The sequence below is a fragment of the Pristiophorus japonicus genome, chromosome 15, assembly GCF_044704955.1.
Source record: "Pristiophorus japonicus isolate sPriJap1 chromosome 15, sPriJap1.hap1, whole genome shotgun sequence".
Taxonomy (NCBI): domain Eukaryota; kingdom Metazoa; phylum Chordata; class Chondrichthyes; family Pristiophoridae; genus Pristiophorus; species Pristiophorus japonicus.
The window spans coordinates 35,896,600-35,918,087 of NC_091991.1; the positions used below are offsets into that span (position 1 = coordinate 35,896,600).

The 21,488-nt window shown below is 41.0% G+C and overlaps 1 protein-coding gene across 2 annotated transcripts in view; it reads right to left on the minus strand.

Annotated features, from left to right (window-relative positions):
- The window catches only part of cped1 (cadherin-like and PC-esterase domain containing 1), a 373,997-nt gene extending 353,338 nt beyond the window's left edge, over nt 1-20,659 (minus strand). Inside the window, exons 1-2 of one of the 2 annotated variants that reach the window (XM_070900311.1) lie at nt 19,678-20,659; nt 4,314-4,500 (exon numbers count right to left, since the gene is read on the minus strand). In XM_070900311.1, coding sequence (XP_070756412.1) covers nt 4,314-4,500; nt 19,678-19,926 — 436 coding nt within the window. In that variant the 5' untranslated portion in view covers nt 19,927-20,659. Of the gene's footprint in view, nt 1-4,313; nt 4,501-19,677 lie in introns of those variants that run through there. The other variant, XM_070900312.1, reaches the window with a different exon arrangement.
- Nucleotides 20,660-21,488: the final 829 nt, after the last annotated feature.

The following is a 21,488-nucleotide window of genomic DNA, read 5'->3' on the forward strand; positions in this document are numbered from 1 at the left end:
TCCCCAACATTGGGAACATTCTTCCTGCATCTAACCTGTCTAACCCCGTCAGAATTTTAAACGTTTCTATGAGGTCCCCTCTCATTCTTCTGAACTCCAGTGAATACAAGCCCAGTTGATCCAGTCTTTCTTGATAGGTCAGTCCCGCCATCCCGGGAATCAGTCTGGTGAACCTTCGCTGCACTCCCTCAATAGCAAGAATGTCCTTCCTCAGGTTAGGAGACCAAAACTGTACACAATACTCCAGGTGTGGCCTCACCAAGGCCCTGTACAATTGTAGCAACACCTCCCTGCCCCTGTACTCAAATCCCCTCGCTATGAAGGCCAACATGCCATTTGCTTTCTTAACCGCCTGCTGTACCTGCATGCCAACCTTCAATGACTGATGTACCATGACACCCAGGTCTCGTTGCACCTCTCCTTTTCCTAATCTGTCACCATTCAGATAATAGTCTGTCTCTCTGTTTTTACCACCAAAGTGGATAACCTCACATTTATCCACATTATACTTCATCTGCCATGCATTTGCCCACTCACCTAACCTATCCAAGTCGCTCTGCAGCCTCATAGAATCCTCCTTGCAGCTCACACTGCCACCCAACTTAGTGTCATCCGCAAATTTGGAGATACTACATTTAATCCCCTCGTCTAATTCATTAATGTACAGTGTAAACAGCTGGAGCCCCAGCACAGAACCTTGCGGTACCCCACTAGTCACTGCCTGCCATTCTGAAAAGTCCCCATTTACTCCTACTCTTTGCTTCCTGTCTGACAACCAGTTCTCAATCCATGTCAGCACACTACCCCCAATACCATGTGCTTTAACTTTGCACATTAATCTCTTGTGTGGGACCTTGTCGAAAGCCTTCTGAAAGTCCAAATATACCACATCGACTGGTTCTCCCTTGTCCACTCTACTGGAAACATCCTCAAAAAATTCCAGAAGATTTGTCAAGCATGATTTCCCTTTCACAAATCCATGCTGACTTGGACCTATCATATTACCTCTTTCCAAATGCACTGCGATGACATCCTTAATAATTGATTCCATCATTTTACCCACTACCGATGTCAGGCTGACCGGTCTGTAATTCCCCATTTTCTCTCTCCCTCCTTTTTTAAAAAGTGGGGTTACATTGGCTACCCTCCACTCCATAGGAACTGATCCAGAGTCAATGGAATGTTGGAAAATGACTGTCAATGCATCCACTATTTCCAAGGCCACCTCCTTAAGTACTCTGGGATGCAGTCCATCAGGCCCTGGGGATTTATCGGCCTTCAATCCCATCAATTTCCCCAACACAATTTCCCGACTAATAAGGATTTCCCTCAGTTCCTCCTCCTTACTAGACCCTCCGACCCCTTTTATATCCGGAAGGTTGTTTGTGTCCTCCTCAGTGAATACCGAACCAAAGTACTTGTTCAATTGGTCCGCCATTTCTTTGTTCCCCGTTATGACTTCCCCTGATTCTGACTGCAGGGGACCTACGTTTGTCTTTACTAACCTTTTTCTCTTTACATATCTATAGAAACTTTTGCAATCCGTCTTAATGTTCCCTGCAAGCTTCTTCTCGTACTCCATTTTCCCTGCCCTAATCAAACCCTTTGTCCTCCTCTGCTGAGTTCTAAATTTCTCCCAGTCCCCGGGTTCTCTGCTATTTCTGGCCAATTTGTATGCCACTTCCTTGGCTTTAATGCTATCCCTGATTTCCCTTGATAGCCACGGTTGAGCCACCTTCCCTTTTTTATTTTTACGACAGACAGGAATGTACAATTGTTGTAGTTCATCCATGCGGTCTCTAAATGTCTGCCATTGCCCATCCACAGTCAACCCCTTCAGTATTATTCGCCAATCTATCCTAGCCAATTCACGCCTCATACCTTCAAAGTTACCCTTCTTTAAGTTCTGGACCATGGTCTCTGAATTAACTGTTTCATTCTCCATCCTAATGCAGAATTCCACCATATTATGGTCACTCTTCCCCAAGGGGCCTCGCACAACGAGATTGCTAATTAATCCTCTCTCATTACATAACACTCAGTCTAAGATGGCCTCCCCCCTAGTTGATTCCTCGACATATTGGTCTAAAAAACCATCCCTTATGCACTCCAGGAAATCCTCCTCTACCGTATTGCTTCCAGTTTGGTTAACCCAATCTATGTGCATATTAAAGTCACCCATTATAACTGCTGCACCTTTATTGCACGCACCCCTAATTTCCTGTTTGATGCCCTCCCCAACATCACTACTACTGTTTGGAGGTCTGTACACAACTCCCACTAACGTTTTTTGTCGTGCATATGCTGTGTAGCGTTGGACTCAGCTTGTCAACCTGGCACCGACTTCTCCTCTAATAACCTTGTTTGTGTTTTTCAGCTCAGCCAGCAGTGCAGCCCAAGGCAAGACCACAGAGGCCAGAAGGTGGGGGGGCGCGGGGTAGGAATCGGCAGACGATCCTACATCTGGTGCTGAGGAGCTCCGATTCTCGCCCGTCAATCCGCTGGATCTGTTCTCCATGGATCACGGCGCGGACTTCGAGGAACCTGCATCGCCACGCTCCAGAAGCCATTCCACTCCAAGGCCATCTCTGCTTTGGAGGTACATGCCCAAAGCACCTCCCCACAGGGCACCCTATTTGTCCCCAGGATGGCACCGACCCCACGGAGGCCCCGTGGGCACGGCAGGTCTGTTCCACGAGCACCACGTAACAGCGGAGTGATGGTACAGTTGTCCAGGAGGACTGTAGACATTGATGACCAGCTCATCGAAGCATTGGGGGGCATATCCCGACAGCTGGCCACCATGACTGAGTACATTCCGCGGATGGTGGAGGCACTGGATGTGATAGCCAGGAACACTGCTGCCACAGGCCTCCCTGTGGTCACCGAGCGCGGCACTGCACCCCTAGGTTCCGCACCACCACTGCGAACGACAGATGAAAGCAAGGACCAAGATCCTGCTTCTGCATCAGAGAATGTTGCCTCCTCAGCAACCCCCGCTCCCATTCCCATGCAACGACCGCATCTGCCTTCATCACCCCCAATGAGGAGCTCGGCCAGGCGCCATGGAGCGAGGAGGGGAAGGGTTAGAGGTGGGGAGAAGAAGGGAAGGGGGGAAGGAAAGTGAGGTGCATGTCCGCAGGTGATGGCTATGTTATATCTCCATCTGGGTGTATGCAATTTGTTGCAATGTATGGGGGCTGGGGACCACGCTCCTGCTTTGCCTTTGTATTCTGTGTTGCTAGACATGTTGAACATGTGATTTATGTCAACGGTGGAAAAAGTGGGGTGTGGGCGGGGGTTGGGTGTTATTGCCTGTGATACTTATGATTTCAGACCAATGTTGGTAGAAAATGTTTGTTATTGAACATAACCTTGTTGCACATTGTCTCAGATAGCTGCACCATTACACAGTGGTGATTCCTTTACATCAAAGGGTTAAATACAACTTAACATCTATCAACGTAATCTTTAACTGGCACCAAGATGATGGGCACCATTGATGGCTCAGCTGCACACACACAACAGTGTGTCAGCGTTGTCACTCACATCAACACTCTTTCAGGCAAATCGTTCAGATCTCAGCTCCTCACGTAAGAGTGGGATTTTAAAAATGCCATCCACACCGCTGGCGTTCATTCAGAACAGTTCCACTTTTTGTGGCCTTTTTTTTGGGTGAGCGATATTGTGGGCGATATGTGTGCAAGGTGGTGAAAGTGACGCAGGGCGATCCCATGGCCGCTAGTTTCGGTAAATATGCTCTTTACAACAAAAAAAAGTGGCCGGGCGGTATTATTGAATCTCGGCGTTAACTCAGTGCGGAAATTAACGCTGGGCGATATTATGGGCGTTGATTTCACCCATTCTGATGATTCCGCCCAAAAAAAGTGGGCGGGTGGTAATATTTTTTCCCGCCGTTAAGCACATGGTGAAAGTAACGCTCGGCAATAAGTTTCCTAAAAATGGGTGTCAGTTTCCATTTTGTGGCTAAATGGGCGATATCTGGGCGTTATACGTCATTTCAGCAGTAAAATGGGCGCTAAGTGGGTGTTAAGCATGCAAAAAAAGTGGAGGTTCTAGCTCCTGGGATTTAGCTGGACTATTATTGTCAGCATACATTGGATTATGAAATTTACCCCTCCCCCTTCAAGCTGACCTTTGAGCTGCAGGACCATGCTGAAGGATAGAAGGCCTTTCAAAGAAAAGTCAAAAATAGAGCTGCAGAGTTCAGGCAGCCAGCTGCTTCTGAACAGACACTTGTTTCCACTGAAAAATGCAAACAGTTCAGCTACAAAATAAACATATTTTCTTACCATTATCTTTGTATCCTTCCTTGTAGCTTAAACCACCATCAACTTCTGGAGATAGGACAAGCTCATAACCATACTGTTCAAAAATATGTCGATATAGTCGAAGGTCAGATGCACTAATGGAATTATATCCTTGTAGCACAACAGTTTTCTTGTGATTGTTGAAGGCATTAGATTCTATGGGTTCAATCTGTCAAAGACACATCATTATTTAGCATTTACTTTAACTTTGAGCTAAAAGTATATAACCCACATTCTTCAAAATTGTTCATTTCACAATGTAATTTGTACAAAACATTTGTGTTTCAATCATAGAAACTTACAGCACAGAATGAGGCCATTCGGCCCGTTGTGCCTGTGCTGGCTCTTTGAAAGAGCAGTCATGCTTAATGCCACATCCCCTCTTTTTGTCTGTAACCCTGTAAGTTCCTCATCCTCAAGTACTTGTCCAACTCCCTTTTAAAGTTGTTTATGGAATCAGCTTCCACCACCTTTGAGCGTTCCAGATCCCAACAACTCTGAATGAAAAAATGTCCCCACCTCTCCTCTAGATCGTTTGCCAATGATTTTAAATCTATGACCTCTGGTTACTAACCCACTCGCCAGAGGGAATAGTTTTTCTCTATCTACTCTATCAAAACCTCTCATTATTTTGAAAACTCTATTAGGTCAATCCATTTAACAATTTCAACCTCATTATAAGCGGCACAAATCTACTGTACAAAATTGCCTGTATAATCAATTGGCAAACTCAAAAGCCATAGAGACAGCTAAAGTGGGAGTGATAAAATTCACATTGGTGCAGTGTTGCTCCTCTGAGGTCAGGATTAAGGTATATTATTGCAAGTGAAGCACAGAGCTTTAGTTTGCATCTGACCTGCGCTACATAAAGCCTGGGAATGCTCAATATTTACACTATATGGTAGAAATTCTGACTGACAAGTCATGTACAAACATTTAAGACACATACATTCTCTTTATGCAGGATTCACCAATAAAAGGGCAGACTAGACACTTTTAAAACAAGAAATCCTGTGGATAACACCACGGGAGACCAACTAGTAACATTTTAAAAATAAAACTTGATAAGAGGTTCGTCTTTAGCCTGCTATCACTGGTCAATTGAAAGATTGAATAAACCAAGACAACGAGTTGGGGAGTGGAGAAATGAAAAAAAGAGTGTAGTAAAAACAAATTCTACCCTTTCTTAGAAGAAAAGAAATCAACAAACTTCTGAGATAAATGGAAAACTATTTGTAATGATCAAAAGATAATTATGGATGAGAAAGGCTATTTTCCTCATCTTTGTTCATCCATCCAGAATGGCCCTAAAGTCTCTCCATTGCAAAATCTAACTGGATTTTAGGATTTATGCCTCCACTACTTCAGCTAGGGTTCTATTCCATGTGTCCTTGCATGCTCATGTGTGGAGATAAATGTACTGATATCAGTCCTTTCATGAATCCTCGATATACCTTTTACTGGTTTCAACCTAAGGCACCTTGACTTCCTCAGAATTTGATTTAAAGTAATTTACTGGATTTATTTTTCCATTCTTTTTGTAATCTTATATGCCTCTAAGATCACTTCTCAGAATGTTCCAAGGCAGCAAAGCCCAAGTTTTCCCTGTCTTTTCTCATAACTGAAAGCTTGCAAAGTACGGAGCAGCCTTGAAGTTCTTCTCTGCACTTCCTCCAATAGTTAGATATTTCTCTTATGTCTCAGTGATCAGAACTGAACACAGTTCTCAAGGTGTGGGCTGAAGAGAGCACTGTACAGTTTCATCATGATTTGTTGCAACGTGTGCGCTACTGTTTTGTCTATGCAATTGAAAATTATGTTGGCTTCATTAAATGTTGCATTACATTGGCTGGACATGTTGAGTATCAAGTATACCAATATTCCCAGGTCAATTTCTACTTCATCGCTAGGTAACTCAGCCATTTCAGGAGCATGATGTTTGCCTGATTTTTTTCTTTCCAACATGCAGTACCAAAGGGGCTATATCCCACTTCACCAGTTGGTGTTGGGTAGAATTTTATAAAAATGAATCATGACTTGCAATAAAATCAGAAAATGCTGGAAATATTCAGCAGGTCAGGCAGCATCTGTGGAGAAAGAAACAGTTAACATTTCAACTCATTGGCCTTTTGTAATGACATGCAGAGCAGTGACTGCTGAGAATTGAAGTTATAGTTGCAATCCAATGCAACAAAGGGAAAAAGCATAGGATCATCAGAATGGTAGTCACGATTCAGCCAGTTATACTATTCCTGTTGAGTTAATGCAAAGTAGTTTTACAGATACAGTGATATAAAACCGGTAATATAACTTAGAAGTCAAGCTGGCAATCTTACTACAGACCAGACTAAAGGCCAGGAATGCAAAGTCACCTCCAAGATGTAGTTTTGCATCAGTTGAATTTCACACCTGGTGCAGTGTAAGGTTGAATTTATATTATAACTGCAGTATGTATTACAGCCAGGCAGTACTCTTTACATCATCACAAAAGCAAAATACTGCAGATACTGGAAATCTGAAATAAAACAGAAAATGCTGGAAATACTCAGCAGGTCAGGCAGCATCTGTGGAGCGAGAAACAGAGTTAAAGTTTCAAGGTTGATGACCTTTCATCAGAACTGGGAAAAGTTAGTGACGTAACAGGTTTTAAGCAAATATAAAGGCAGGGAAATGGAAGAGGGGAGGAAAGAACAAATGTTGAGGTTTGTGACAGGGTGGAAGGCAGGAGATATTAAATGACAAAAGGGATGATGGTACAAGGCAAAAGGAGGTAGTAATGGGACAAGTAAAGGAACAAAAAACGGGTCAAGAGAAGGTGTAAATGGCATTAGCAGAATCATTATCAACAGCCACTGTCCGAAAAAAGTATCTGAAATAGTTGAGCTCCAACAGTGAGTCCAGAAATGCCTAATCAAAAGATGAGATGCTGTTCCTCAAGCTGGGTCTGGACAGGTGCAGCACGTGGATGGGGAGGGGTGAGGGAAGCAGGAACATCTGAAAGAGGTGGTTAGGGGACAACTTCATTGAGATACATAAAGTGTTAAATGCCATATGCATAGATATTAGTTTAAGGTTAGTCATGCCAGTAAAACAAAGCTGCAATGCTGGGAATCTGAAATAAAAACTTAAAATGTTGGAAATATGCAGCAGGTCCATCAGCATCCATAAAATGAAAAGACAGATTATGACATTTTGAGTGTGTACGCTGCCTTTTCCCTTTACAGATGTTGACCTACTGTTTACTTGCAACATTTTCTCTTGTTTTAAAACAAGAGGACATAAATGTATGCAAGGCAGTCAATTAGACATTAGAGGAGATCAAGATGCAGTTAGATGCTGAGATTGGTGAGTTGCAATACTAGAGGGATAGACTTGATGAACCAGATGGTCTTTTCTTGTCTTTGATTGCTTTTCTCATGTTCAGTACTGAAACTTTATAATCTTTGAATTTTTGTTGGATGAGAACATGAACCCAGTCTCCAATTCCACTCATCTCCCTCAGGCAAGCTAGTGGCCAAAAGAGAAACCTTGCTCCCAAATCGCCATTAATTCAGCTGCTAGGAGGATTGCAAAGGAAACTTGGAAATGGTCCACCTTTGGATTTTCATTTTCTACAGCAACTTAAGTGAAATCAGAAAATTAATAGTTGAAGATAAAAATTGTGCTTTATGCTGTGGCACATGGTATTATAGCACCAATAATGTGTCAAGACACTTGTACACCTCTAGCTCTTTCCCATACAGTCCGTATTCCTGTCCCTCTTACAATGTTGCTAAGTATAAACAACAACTTGTATTTATATGGTGCCTTTAACATAGTGAAACGTCCTAAGGCGCTTCACAGGAGTATTATGAGATTTAAAATTTTACACCGAGCCGCATAAGTAGAAATTAGCGCAGCTAATCAAAAGCTTGGACAAAGAGGCATGTTTTAAGGAGCGGCTTGAAGGAGGAAAGAGAGGTAGGGACGTGGAGAGGTTTAGGCAGGGAGTGCCAGAGCTTGGGGCCTAGGCAACAGAAGGCACGGCCATCAATTATAATCAGGGATGCTCCAGAGGGCAGACTTAAGGAGCGCAGACATCTCGGGGGGCTTGTGGGGCTGGAGATAATTAGAGAGATGGGGAGGGGCGAGGGATTTGAAAATAAAAATGGGAATTTTGAAATCAAGGCGTTGTTTAACCAGAAGCCAATATAGATCAGCGAGCACAGGGGTGTTGGGTGAGTGGGACTTGGTGCGAGTTAGGACACGGGCAGCCAAGTTTTGGATCACCTCTAGTTTACATAGGGTAGAATGTTGGAGGCTGGGGGATGCTAACGGGGCAGACGAAACTTTTTGCCCAGGGGAGGCTACCACCTCCCGGGAAATTGCCCGGGAGTTTGCGGAGGCGCTGCTATGGCAGCGCCAAGCCCTGCGGTTAGCGCTCCGGGCCACCGCACAACTGCCGATTATATCATCATCGTGCCCGGCGACCCCTCAACGCCGCCACTGACCCCTTAACGACCCGCAATGGAAATTGCCTTTTTTTTTGATTGCCAACTCACTGGTTGGCTCTACGAGCGTGGTTCGGGCCGCCATCATGCAGCCCAGTGCTCCATTTTGGGTGCCAGGCTGCAGGCCCAGTCGACGCTGCTCTGGTGGCCCAGTGGAGGCTATCAGAAGCCTTGTAGCATGCGCATCGGCCTTCCCCTTTAAGCTAAGGTGAGGGGCGTTGAAACGTGTCAGTACCCTAGTAGCGCCCCGGTAACCGCCCCAAAGGAAGTGGAGCGCACAAGAATGCAGACCACTTCCTTTGAGGGGTGGTAAGCCGAATTCAGCATGAGGGCGGGACTTCCACGCCGGGCGCAGAAAGTCCCGGCCCCAGATGGTTACTGCCCCCCAATTAGGGCGCAGGGCAATTTTGCTCCCTTAGTGTGCGAACAACCTCACTACATATCAGCTTTCATAACAGATTTCAAAACTACAGATTTGGCTCTAAACAGGAAAGGCAGAATCTGCATAATTATCCTTCGAATTAATTTGGGAAAACATTGCAGTTGCTAGCCTGTCCCAGGAGCTAGTGCTTGCCAGACTGAACAAAGTTTTACAACACATTTTATTTTGTTCAATTTCTGAAAAAACTAATTTTGTTGTGGAAGTATGAAAACACAGTTCTGTTTAAACATTTTGCTTGCCAAAATATTATATGTCTGACCCCATTGACCTGTGCTCAAGAACTATTTTAAAGTACGCTGAGATTTCATTAATACAAATACTTTCTGCAGAACCGTTCAAAATCTTCCTCATGAATTCAAAGTTATCTGATGTCTGAGGACCCTGCATGTGCCTCAAATGATGCCAAAGCCATGAGGCTTATGTTCCAAAGCTAACAAACTCTTCAAATTCCAAATTTTAACTATCCTAGCATAGCGCAGACTGCCAACAGGCTGGACATCTCAATCTTAACTAGGTTAGTCAGCAGATTAGAATAGCTAAAAGCAGTCCTTTTTTGTCATTTAGAAATCATCCAAATGACTGTATTCTATGAACGAACATATATTTTTCCACAATGTTAAAAATGAGAGGGTTCAAACCTTATTCAAAAAGGACACTGTAGGAATATTCTTTGCTTTAATACCTATATTCACCGTTACAATATTTGGCAAACCTATACAATATTACTCTTGCAGCTTGTGTATATTCTAAGCTACATGTTAAGTTATTGTTTCATAAGCAAAACATTTATGCATCCTATTGCACAATGATACCCTATCATTTAAAGCTGTAATTATTTATTCCATCTATATGATGCAAAATTTCAAATGAACAAAGCTTAGAGCATAAATATGGAAATCATGCAATACAATCTTTTTTAATCAAATGGAATAACTGTAGTGTGATGGACATTTTCTTTTTTTATATGCTGGCCATCTTAATTGCATAGAATTAAATTTCATCTGAAATGAAAAAAGACCCTAGTTACTGCAAAAATAAATTCTGCTTTGCTAAAAATGGGGTACCTGTCAACAGCAGTTTCAATCTGTGTCATAGGATCTAGTTTTCTGTTCATGATTGGTTCAAGAGCAAAATTCTCTAGTGCACTGAATGAGATGAACTATTTCAGATGCTTGCTGTAATGTGCCCTTTAACCCCCTTTACATTTGTCTACAGTATATTGATAAAACTCTGTAATGAATACGGACATACATATTCTTAAACAAACAAGTATAACCCCACTGTCCTGCATTCTGTCAGAAAGCTTTCGTCACTCTTCATTTAAACAGTTTTACATTGTTGGTGCACGTTAGTAATATGAACACATTTTGGACCACAACCAAATATAACAGTGCCCAAAAATTAATGTGACTGTCACACAACAAACCTGATGGAACTATCATATGACTACCACATAAAAAGTCTACTATATTGAACATTAAATTAAATTCTTACATAACCTTACTTCATTATTGTAGCATGTCAGATCCATGTGGGTTTTTAAAAAGGTTATGCCATATATGGTGTTTGCTTTCTTATACTCATTATAACATATTACCCAGCTCATTGGATCAATTGATCGGAGTCAAAACCAATAACTGACAGACTGAGAGTTACTACTGCACTTTTTAAAATAACTTCAAAGTGACAAACTACAGACTAAAAATCAGATTTCAATTACATCTGATTTGGTAAATAAAAGAAACATATTTAAATAACTCACTTTCTCCAATCTTCATTTATCTTTCCACAATCACTGACGTTAAACACGACAACATTGTTTAATCACATCAGATACCTCCAATGTGCTTTCACACAAGCATTCACAAACACAAACACATGTGCGCATTCTTTAAAATGAATTCGAGACCACATTTGCTACATTTAGACTGTTGTTCCTTCAATTTCTCAATTGGATGCCAAATAGTATTTATCTTGGACACAAAAGCAGAACCTAAATAAAATAAAACATATTCAAAATTAAGCAAACTACGATAGTTTAAAAGCAAATTTTAACATATAGTCGAATGTGAAAATAATTAATAAACTTGTCCTTGCATACTAATTAAAGTATCATGATGGTTTGGCTTTGTAAAGAACAACAACTACTAGCTATTAAACTTCAATTATCGAAATGTTGGTCCTTTCTGAAACACCACTTTACAGGAAAAGGACAGATATACATGCATAGAAACATAGAAACAGAGAAAATAGGTGCAGGAGTAGACCATTCGGGCCTTCAAGCCTGCACCGCCATTCAATGAGTTCATGGCTGAACATGCAACTTCAGTATCCCATTCCTGCTTTCACGCCATACCCCTTGATCCCCCTAGTAGTAAGGACTACATCTAACTCCTTTTTGAATATATTTAGTGAATTGGCCTCAACAACTTTCTGTGGTAGAGAATTCCACAGGTTCACCACTCTCTGGGTGAAGAAGTTTCTCCTCATCTCGGTCCTAAATGGCTTACCCCTTATCCTTAGACTGTGACCCCTGGTTCTGGAATTCCCCAACATTGGGAACATTCGTCCTGCATCTAACCTGTCTAAACCCATCAGAATTTTAAACGTTTCTATGAGATCCCCTCTCATTCTTCTGAACTCCAGTGAATACAAGCCCAGTTGATCCAGTCTTTCTTGATATGTCAGTCCCACCATCCCGGGAATCAGTCTGGTGAACCTTCGCTGCACTCCCTCAATAGCAAGAATGTCCTTCCTCAAGTTAGGAGACCAAATCTGTACACAATACTCCAGGTGTGGCCTCACCAAGGCCCTCAACTGTAGTAACAGCTCCCTGACCCTGTACTCAAATCCCCTCGCTATGAAGGCCAACATGCCATTTGCTTTCTTAACCGCCTGCTGTACCTGCATGCCAACCTTCAATGAATGATGTACCATGACACCCAGGTCTCGTTGCACCTCCCCTTTTTCCTAATCTGTCACCATTCAGATAATAGCCTGTCTCTCTGTTTTTACCACCAAAGTGGATAACCTCACATTTATCCACATTATACTTCATCTGCCATGCATTTGCCCACTCACCTAACCTATCCAAGTCACTCTGCAGCCTCATAGCATCCTCCTCGCAGCTCACACTGCCACCCAACTTAGTGTCATCTGCAAATTTGAAGATACTACATTTAATCCCCTCGTCTAAATCATTAATGCGTCATTGAGGGCATCTGCAATTGCAGTTTTGACTACTCTATCAATGCTGGACCTCACTGCCTATTGCTAAATACTGACCTCACTGCCATGGCACTTGACCTCCCATTTGGAAAGCTGGTGTGAAAGAATAGGAGCATTCTTCAAGAAAGAAATGCTACACATTTCATTCTATAAATTTTGGATTCATTTTTAAATGATTCTCAAGTTATTTTACTAACATTTAATAACCTATTAGCCTTGACAAATTCTAACTTAAACTTAAAAAATAGATACTATAAATTGTTACTAAGAATACAAATTCAAACTTCTAACCTAAAATTAAAAAAAAAATGTATTATTCCATTTTTATGTTGTATAGAGGTACAGGAAAAACAATAAATTCACAATGGGCCACATGTAGTCTCCTATTCTGCAATGAACAAAGTTCAAAACTCAACATTTATAAATGTGCTTTAATTTAATTTAGGCACTAGCTATATATCTACCACTTTTCAAAAAACCATTCAATTTTTAAACAGATATGCTACATCAAATTGAATTCCATTTTGAAAATGAGGTGTATTACTAGTTTTATGAACGATAAATACAAAACACAACAGCAATATTCCAATTTGCTGTCTATTGGTCATAAGAATATTAAATTGTACTAAATTTATTCAAATTATTAACCAAAATGATCTGATACATCTTGCAATCTCATACGTCTTGATGCAGACATTAAAATGAATCTCAAATCTGTTTAAAATTGGTGTTTTCTGGTCTGGATATACATGATACCACATGGGAAAGTTGTTGAGTACAATGTTTATTCCTGTCAGCTGTGGCTCAGTTGGTAGCAACTCTCACCTCTGTGTCAGAAGATTGTGGGTTCAAGTTCTACTTCAGAGACTTGAGCACATAAATCTAGGCTGACACTCCAGTGCGGTACTAAGGGAGCGCTGCACTGTCGGAAATGCCGTCTTTCGGATGAGATGTTAAACTGAGGTCCCATCTATTTCGAAGAAGAGCAGGGAGTTATCCCCAGTGTCCTGGCTAATATTTATCCCTCAAACAATATTACTAAAACAGATTATCTGGTCATTGTTACATTGCTGTTTGTGTGTGAGCTTGCTTGCACAAATTGGCTATGCATTTCCTATATTACAACAGTGACTACACTTCAAAAGTACTTCATTGGCTGTAAAGCGCTTTGGGACACTCTGAGGTTGTGAAAGGTGCTATATAAATGCAAGTCTTTCTTTCTTTTCCACATGTGACAGCTACCTTATGAATGGATATGTAGAAGTTTCTAGTTGTGGAATAAACATCTATTCAACAACACCCTATACAGCATCTATATAGACACATGTGTTTCAATTTCATATATTCGATCTCCCATACCACTGCATGCAGTAATTCTGAGATTATGGTCACTCTCTCCCTCTGATGTATTCATATTGTGGATTCTCTGTCTCTCCTCTTTGCTTCCCTCTTTTTCTCTTCTTTCCTGTTCCCCACTCCTCCTCCCCCCGACCCCCACTTAACGCTTTTGTCTTCTCTCTCTGCCCTAATCTTTTGTTCTTCCTTTTCATGTGGGAGATGATTAGTGATATGGCATTGTGTGGCAGGTAAGGAGCCACCAACAGCTCCAGGATACATTTAGGGTAGAGGCTGTGGTAAATGTGCCCCTCAGCGGCTCCAAACCCATCCCCTCCCCAATCGCTTGTGCTCCCCAATCCCCTCACTCATGTCACATCTGCTACCACTTGATCTTCCCACTATCCACTCCGCTTTCTGCCACAATATCGATAATATTTGTTATGTTTAGGTTTTGTGTGTTTTTTTGTGGTTTATTCTGAGTATTTGTGGTTTTCAATTGTGTATTGATAAGCAGAGTATGCACAGTCAGTTGCCATAGTGACAGGTAGGCCATCAAATGTTATGATAATCAAATGTTATATTGTGTCAGCTACACAGTGCCAGTGTGCTTTGCTTATGATTCGATACCACAAAGAGATCAGTGGAATTTACTGGAAACCAGCTGCCATTGCTACCAATGACACTTGCTGGTGACTAAAAGCAAGTGTGTGGCAATTTGTTCCTTTTCCAGCAGTTGGTGCTGAAGTAAAAATATGAGAAAGAATAGAATGAAGCGATGCTATTCAGCACATTAAAAGAAAAGAAAGAACTTGCATTTATATAGCACCTTTAACAACCTTAGGATACAAATTCTTCCGGGGCTTGACATTGTAGATGCAGGGAGGATGGCTGGGGAGTCTAGAACCATGGGTCACAGTCTCAGAATAAGAGGCCGGCCATTTATGACTGAGATGAGGAGAAACTTCTTCATTCAGAGGGTGGTGAATCTTTGGAATTTTCTACCCCAGAGGGCTGTGGAGGCCTAGTCTTTGAGTATATTCAAGGCAGAGATCGATAGATTTTTGAATATTAAGGGAATGAAGGGATATGGGGATAGTGCAGGAAAGTGAAGTTGAGGCAGAAGATCAGCCATGATCTTATTGAATGGCAGAGCAGGCTCGAGGGGTCGAATGGCCTACTTTTGTTCCTAATTCTTATGTTCTTATGTAATATTTTTAAAAATCAGTTGCACTTCTCATACTGAAGATCTAATTTTTATGTTCTTATATTCTTATGTTCCAAAGTGCTTTACATCCAATGAAATGTAGTCACTGTTGTAATGTAGGAAACGTGGCAGCCAATTTGCGTACAGAAAACTCCCACAAACAGCAATGAAATAAATGACAAGATCATAGCCCATATTTTGCTCTACTAATAATGGTAAGGTAATTAGTTTCTGCATCTCATGAACCAATGTGACCACAGAATTTGAACTTCTCAATCTGTATTTATCCCGATATTCTAATTTTTCAGTCTAACAGCATCTTCTGGCGCCTGCACATGTGCAGTTAAACATGGAAATCCAGAAGTTGCTGTCAGTGATACCTTTCTCCTTCACAGGCTGTGATGTTGCAGTCTTCACTAACGGAATTTGCATAGTGATCACTGTTAAGGCATGAACTAAGGCTAATTACCCACTATTATCACACTAAAGACCAATAAAAAAATTGTCTTGTTCAATCAGGAGTAACCGAGTTTTTAATGGCATACTAAGTCATAATTACTGCTGGAAAAACCTCTCTGGCCTGGAAAAGTTAATTTTACAAGTGTGGAGTCTCATTCCCTCAGAAGAAAAGTAATGTTGCAGATTTTTAAAAAGAATTTTAAAAGCATTATATATAGTTTTTGTGTTTTGCTCGTTTATGTCTTTCCCTTAATCCCATGTGTATGACCAAATCTTTATTCTGCTTCCTGCATAATGATTTAAATATATTTTTATTTCCTATTTTTTACTTCTTGCTTTGCTGCCTGGGAGGATTTTTCAATTTGATTGGTTGGAACAGCTTCCCTGATGCTTTCCCTACTCACAGACACCTCAGATCCCTTATAGAAGACACTGAATTCAAACAGACACTGGAAAAGTAGATAACTCCGCTGACGAGCCCACTAAAGGTCTGTGGGCAACTGTACGCGAGGTGAACAGCGAAAGCCGTTTCTTCACCACTGACAGCAAATTCCGGGCTCTTCTATTTTAGGTGTTGGTTTAGAGATATATGTTGACCAATAGAACTCCTTTGCTCTTCTTCAAATACTGCAGTTGGGATATTTTATGTCCACCTAAGAGGATACCTTTGTTTAACATCTGATCTGAAAGACAGCGTAGAATATGTGCTCAAGTCTCTGAAGCAGGGCTTGAACCCACAACCCTTCTGACTCAGATGTGAGAGTGCTACCACTGAGCCAAGGGTCAGAATAAAGCCTGTTCCTTTCTCAGCGCATATATAATTTGCTCTTTATGGATTTTATCAACTTTTAAAAACTTCTGAGGGAAGGATCTGCAAAGTTACCGACTGATTCAAAGGTCATCTTTATTGTACCTGATAACCTACACGACTGAACTGTGAGCCGTTGCTTTACATAGCATAAACTTTTAATCGTTTCTGCAGCTCATGGACCAATATAACCACAGAATTTGAACTTCTCAATCTATATTTATCCCAATACTCTAATTTTTCAGTCCTAACTAGTCCAAAAAAATCATACTGATCTCTAGTTTCAAATGAAGAGTTTTAATTTTGTAATTGTGGCCTTTCACTGGGTACTCAATTCAAAGTTAATTATCTATGCCTCTTCATAGTTTAAAAGTGCTAGATATTTCCCCTACAATCAACTTTTCTCTAATGAAAATATGTTCAATTCAGTGACTTTCTTCATAATAGCTTAGAGCCGTAGGTCCCGGAATTATCCTTGTTGTTGCTCTTCACCCCTTTTCAATGTTTTGACATCCTTTAGAAGACAAATTGTTTGTGTATACAGCAACATAAACAACATATTAGTGAGGCAAAACTGCACCATACAATAAAAGTTGTTTTGGTTTATAACTAAATGCCATTAAAATGCATCCCTGTACCTGATGAGCCTCAAATGCTTAATAATCATTTGTTTTCTTTTACTACCTTTGCTAATGAGCATCCCTGCATCTTATACAGGTTTTGGATTTTCTGAATCACACTTAACCTCGTTAAAATGCAATGCATTTCTTATACTTGTCATCTAACTACGTAATTGGATGCAATCAGCACAGTTTATAGTATTACTAAAAGTACACTCTTCCATATCATTTATCATTAATGTAAATAATTGTCAAACTTTTCTGTGTGGAGTCACCCTACAAATACAAATATGCTCACAAGGACCATGAAAATATTGACACATTCCAGGGACACACTGTCCTTACTGCCAAAAGATAATGTCAGCTACTCAAAGTAAAACAATACTATCATTGCAGAATTTTTTGCTCGTATACAGCAACACAAACAAGATATTATTAAGTCAACAAATCCAGAAATCTGGTCAAACAGAAATCACATGACTTTGTGAACCCTGCGGGTCCCTTCACATAGCCCCTAGGGTTTGGGAAAGCCCATCTAAAAACCTATGTTTTTTTGGAGATCCTGTGGGTCTACTCTAGCTGTTGCTCCCTCCCTCCCAAGAGAGGTTTTCCATTTATTTTATTTATTTTGTAAATTCCAGCTTTCAACATACTTAGCTAACTTACTAACCATGCCATGAAGTTTGATGTTCTTTAAAAAAAAAGCATTTTATCAAACATGTTCTGAAAATCTCAGTGAAGTATTCTGCTGAATTGCCAAAACTAAGTCATTTAGTTATTGTTTCCCAAGAATTCCAGGAGATCTATGAGGCATGATATACTCAATTGTACAATTTTAAAGGGGGTGCAGGAACAGGGAGATCTGGGGCTTACATATACAATTTTTTGAAAGTGACAGGACATGTTAAAAGGACTCAGAGTTATGATAATTGGCAATCGAACCAGGGGGAGATGAGGAGAATTTTTCTTCACACAAAAGTTGTTATAATCTGGAATGCATTGCCTGAAAGGGCAGTGGAAGCAAATTCAATAGGGGAATTGGATAACTTTCAAAGGGGAATTGGATATATACTTGAAAATGAAAAGTCTGCAGGTCTAATGGGAAAGAGCAGGGGAGTGGGACTAATTGGATAGCTCTTACAAAGAGGCACAATGGGCCGAATGGCCTCTTTCTGAGCTGTATGATTCTATGATACGCCTACAAAATCCATGATGACTATTTCGAATGTGAATCCCAGAAAAGTTAAGACTATCACCAATAATACTGGCAAGTCTGTTATCCAAAGTACTTGGAATAAATCCTGTATCCCAAGTACATGAGATAACTATTTATTACACAGAATGATTGGCTACATATGTTGTATAAATGCACATAAATTTGAAATCAAATGCAGGACTGCTGCTATATCTAGCATTGCCTGCCCCTCTAAATAAGTAGTGACACAACAGATGAAATACTGCCCTTTCACCTGTATGCTCAAACCTAACTCAGAGTGCTAGGATAAAAGTTTCTTATCTGTGGGCTTTATGTGAAAAATGACCTTGGGCAGTTTCAATTCAGTTTCTAGTGGTTATAGACCAATAACAAAAATGTTCAGTTTGACAATAATTGACAATTCTACTTGGAAACTCCAAAGTAAAGTGGTGTGAAATTGCAAATGCTACAATCATGAGCATAAAAAATTAGAAGCAGTCACAAAAATAAGGTGGAGAAATTCTTAATAGTCAGTAGATATTTAATTTAACTCTGATCTAGAAACTCAGATGTAATTATTATCCCTTTTCCGTACTCGGTATAAATTATAAAACGTATTTAATTTAAGAATCTAAATTGAAGGACACCTAATTTGAAAAAGAATAACAAAGAGATACATCCGGAAGTAATGATTACGAGCTGGCGAGCTTGGATTTAACAAAAACCCTAGGATTGCACGAGGAACAAAAACTACCGGAGTTAAGAAGTTTCGCCGTTTTAAGGTACTCAGAAAAGAGAGAATCAGAATAGCTGTATGCGTCACATTTCCGTTTTAACAAGTACAGATTGCATCCACTTTTTAATTTGCAGTAACGCGCTAGTCTCCAGTGTCCATTGTTAATGATGATCTATCGTGGTGTTGTTAATTTAATTTCTTGGATTCGTGGTCTTTTTATATATAAAAACGACGCAATGTTGTTGCAATAGGATCGTCGGAAGCAGACTTTGGGAAGAAGTGATCTTGTATCATTTTTCAAGTTTAAAATCAGATTACTAACAGATGCACATTTTAAAGCTGTGTTTTTTTTCTCCCTCACTTGAACTCTTGAACCAGGTCTTGTAACATCCGCTGGTTGGAAGCGTTTCATCGTGTCCAGGACTAAAAATAAGTTAAACTCTATCCCTCTATCAACGACTGTTGTCAACTCCTAACCCCATAAATTTTGTGCTATCCATCTTTCATCTCCTTGTTATTGACATCCATTTGAGCTTAAAGCGACGAGTCAGAAAACTGAAACCGGAGGTAAGGTTCTCCCAAAGTCTGGAAGTTATTACACTGGGAAAACTTCTATCTTTAAAAACACTCCAAAAGAAACCTCCAGTTCCATTTTCTGTGTGTTTCATGTAGTGGGTTATTTATTCTACCTCTTTTTAAAGTCCCAAGTCCGAATAAAACAAACAGGAAATCGACCGCTTACAAACATATCTAATATGAAATCATTTGTTTCTAATATCCCACATTTACATACGCGAAGAGCAATTTACGGTGCAACCGTTCCCACCTCGATTCGCTTTCGAAGTGCATCCAGTCCAGCGGATCCAGATACGCAATTTCTCTCTCCATTCGCTGTAACTTGTGTTGACTTGTTCCAGGAGCCCTGGTTCAGCAGAAGGGCGCTGAGCCTCCCTGCACGGAGTCGGAAGACTGTGAGTGATGGGTAGACCAGACACACGGCGATCGCCACGACCAACACTAAAGGGCGAGCACCTTTCAACCGACGGCAACACGCCAGTGCTGGGCGAATGTACATGTCTCCAGCACCCAGCTCCCAGCGCACCACGCCGTCACTCCATCCGACTGCTGGAGAAACCCGAGTCACCACAACACGCCGCACACGTCAGGGCTCTGTCCTCGGGGCTGTGAAACCGACTGACTGGCCCGGGTGTCTGTGGTACGGGGCGGATTCGCCCAGAGCTGAGCTTCGGGATTTCTTGTGCCCAGTCTGTGAGCACCTCCGTTCAGTTGACTTCAAGAAATATAACGGTCCCATGAAACCAGTCACAATCCACTCGCCCCACAGGATCACTGGAGGTGTATCCCAAACCCTTTCGGTCCCGGCCCGACAGTGCCTTCAAATCTCACCCAAACAAAAATACAAATCAAACTGCTCAACAAACTGTGAAAGTCACGAAAGGAGGACGAATTAGATTTTCAATGGGCGTGAAGTAGGAACTTTCTTTGGAATTCCCACCCAAAAGAGGAAAAGAGTCCCCCGGGTTTTACATATCTGAGTGACACTGTATTACAATTCTCAAAAGAGCTAATACTTTCCAGTGTTATTGGAGTTGATTTAACTTGCAGTATACGTAGCCAGGAATGCTTCCTAGCGAATAACAAACGTTTCTCTGATGCACACGTTTCCTGTCACTGAAGTTCGCTCTTTTCCTGTTCTCGGTTAAAAATTAATAAATTCAGGCTGCGCCGGGGAGCAGGCAGCGAAGGAGCTGCCTTTGGCTGCGGGAAGCAATTCCTGACTCAATGATTAAAACCAGTTACAATTCCCCACCCCATGACAGCAGCTCAACTTCCACCAGTGGATCGTGACAGGCAATGGTGAACTCTTACATTGTACAAAGGGAAAAGATTGTAAAACAACACGAATAACTTTTTTTTTATGTCTTCCTGAGATATCGATCTTCCCTTTCTCCGCCGCTTGTTTAACCAGAGCTCACTTTCCACAACTTATAGTTTCCGTTAAGTCCCAGAAAGTAAACACTGTTCAGGATGACGCCACGTTCCCTTCACTGGGTAGGCGGGAACACTTTTGATTTTTATATTTAAAGTGAAAACTATTAAATATTTTAGGTCACATTTCTTTAAATGCGCTCGTACCCACTGGCATGTCACTCAAAAACAAAATAACACTCTCAAATGCACCAAATTTGCTTAAACTTATTATGTCAATTATTCTTAAAAGATTGCTTTTTAAAGTCCAAATCCACAGTTTTCCCCTTTAATATAATCACAGAAGACAATGATATTCTGACTGCATCATTGTGCAATGTTATAGAGGGTGCACAATATCCGAGAATCTGATTGTATTTCTATTTCAGACAGCTGTAGCAGTGTCCAATTGTTCACACTGAACTTTAGGGACCAAATCTTGCAAATGCCAGTACAGCACCAGTTCCAAAAGCACAGTGTAATTGGAGAATAAGTCAACTGGAATGTGCCTGGAAGGTGTAATAATGTGACCTATTAATTTAAGTACGACTAAATTCCTGTCCGTCAGCTTAGCAGCAACGATGGACTGAATTCACTCGATTATTGTCACAGCCTGGATATTTCAATCATCTGTATTCCTTTCTGTGA